Source organism: Otolemur garnettii, unplaced genomic scaffold, assembly GCF_000181295.1.
Source record: "Otolemur garnettii isolate 467f Iridium unplaced genomic scaffold, OtoGar3 scaffold00013, whole genome shotgun sequence".
Lineage (NCBI taxonomy): Eukaryota > Metazoa > Chordata > Mammalia > Primates > Galagidae > Otolemur > Otolemur garnettii.
The window spans coordinates 16,135,115-16,136,421 of NW_003852408.1; the positions used below are offsets into that span (position 1 = coordinate 16,135,115).

Sequence of the window (1,307 nt, forward strand, 5' to 3'; positions counted from 1 at the left end):
GGGATGTAGTCAGCACTAGGACTGAGGCTAAAGGCAATGAGGGTCCCATACTATTAATAGTAGAGGAATGAAGAAGCCAAAGGCCTGGATAACTTCACAGGGTCCCAGAATGGTCTGCCTCCAGATCTCTATCTCCTTTCCTCTAGAAGAAGGAAATATACTTCTATCTTGTTTAAACCACTGACATTTTAGGGGTCCAATGATATGCAGCTAAACTTAACTCCAATCTTTACTATCTGCTACACCGTGATGGAAATGTTTCCTAAATGTTTCACTCCATCCCTATCTATTCTCTTGGTGGACTTGGTCACTCCTGAGCCTCTTATTCTCCCTGTCTTAAGTCACACACACCCTTGGGGTCCAGGCACCAATAACATCTTCAGGCTTCCAAACTGATACACAATGGAGATCACTGTGCCTGATAAATGGTCATTTGGGGGCAAAGAATTAAGAAGAGTTTGTCCACTGGATGAACTATTTCTACATAAATTGCTATTCTTTCCCCTGCCCTCCTGGAGCCTCAAGATGGCAGAACAGATCAGTATGGGCTGGGATTTTCCAGAAGAACTGTAGCGGGTAGGGAGTAATTTAAGGAAAGGATCTAGTGGAATTATAAGATGATATATAGGCTACTGGGGCCAGAGAAGGAAGTAAGTTGTTGGGAGTTTAGACAGTGGAGGTTTCTACTTCCTGGGTGGAGTCCTTATTGGACAGAGTGGCTGAGATATTGTCAGATTCAAGCAACTCTACGATGCTGTAGGGAGAGCAGTCCTCCAGACCCAGCTTGCTGCAGAGCCAGCCACAGAAGCCTTTCTCCATGTCCCGGGCAGCTTGCCACCATGCTCCCCAGGACCAGGAGAGCTGGACCACGGCAGCATAAAGACCCAGGGCAGAGGCCATGGCCATGATGAGCACTGGATAGAAGAGAACGAGGCAGGGGCAGTATGAGACCTTGTGCCAGAAGGTCCTCTCCTCATTGTACACGAGGAAGATGTTGTACCAAGTGATGGTGCCATAGTAGAAAGAGACAACGAAGGAGAGGATGAAAACCACAGGTAGGCAGACCAGTGTCCAGAGGACCACGTGGGGCCCACGGTCAGCTCCCACCTGGCACGCTTCTCTTCCCTCTGGCATAGCTTCCCTTGATGATTCTTTCGGCTTGGTCAGTTCTTGCAGCTCCTTCTCTGTCAATGTGACGTGGATATCCACCATCTGACCCTTTTTCTTCCCACGTGTGATGGTCCCAGTTAATGTCACATAGCGGCTGTCCAAAGGCATGTTCCACACACCTGCAGGGCACAAAGGAG

The 1,307-nt window shown here is 48.7% G+C and overlaps 1 protein-coding gene across 1 annotated transcript in view; it reads right to left on the minus strand.

Moving 5' to 3' along the window:
* Positions 1-427: 427 nt before the first annotated feature.
* The window catches only part of TMEM169 (transmembrane protein 169), a 2,259-nt gene continuing 1,379 nt past the window's right edge, over positions 428-1,307 (minus strand). Inside the window, exon 2 of the mRNA XM_003784972.2 lies at positions 428-1,289. Coding sequence (XP_003785020.1) covers positions 667-1,289 — 623 coding nt within the window. The 3' untranslated portion in view covers positions 428-666. The remainder of the gene's footprint in view (positions 1,290-1,307) is intronic.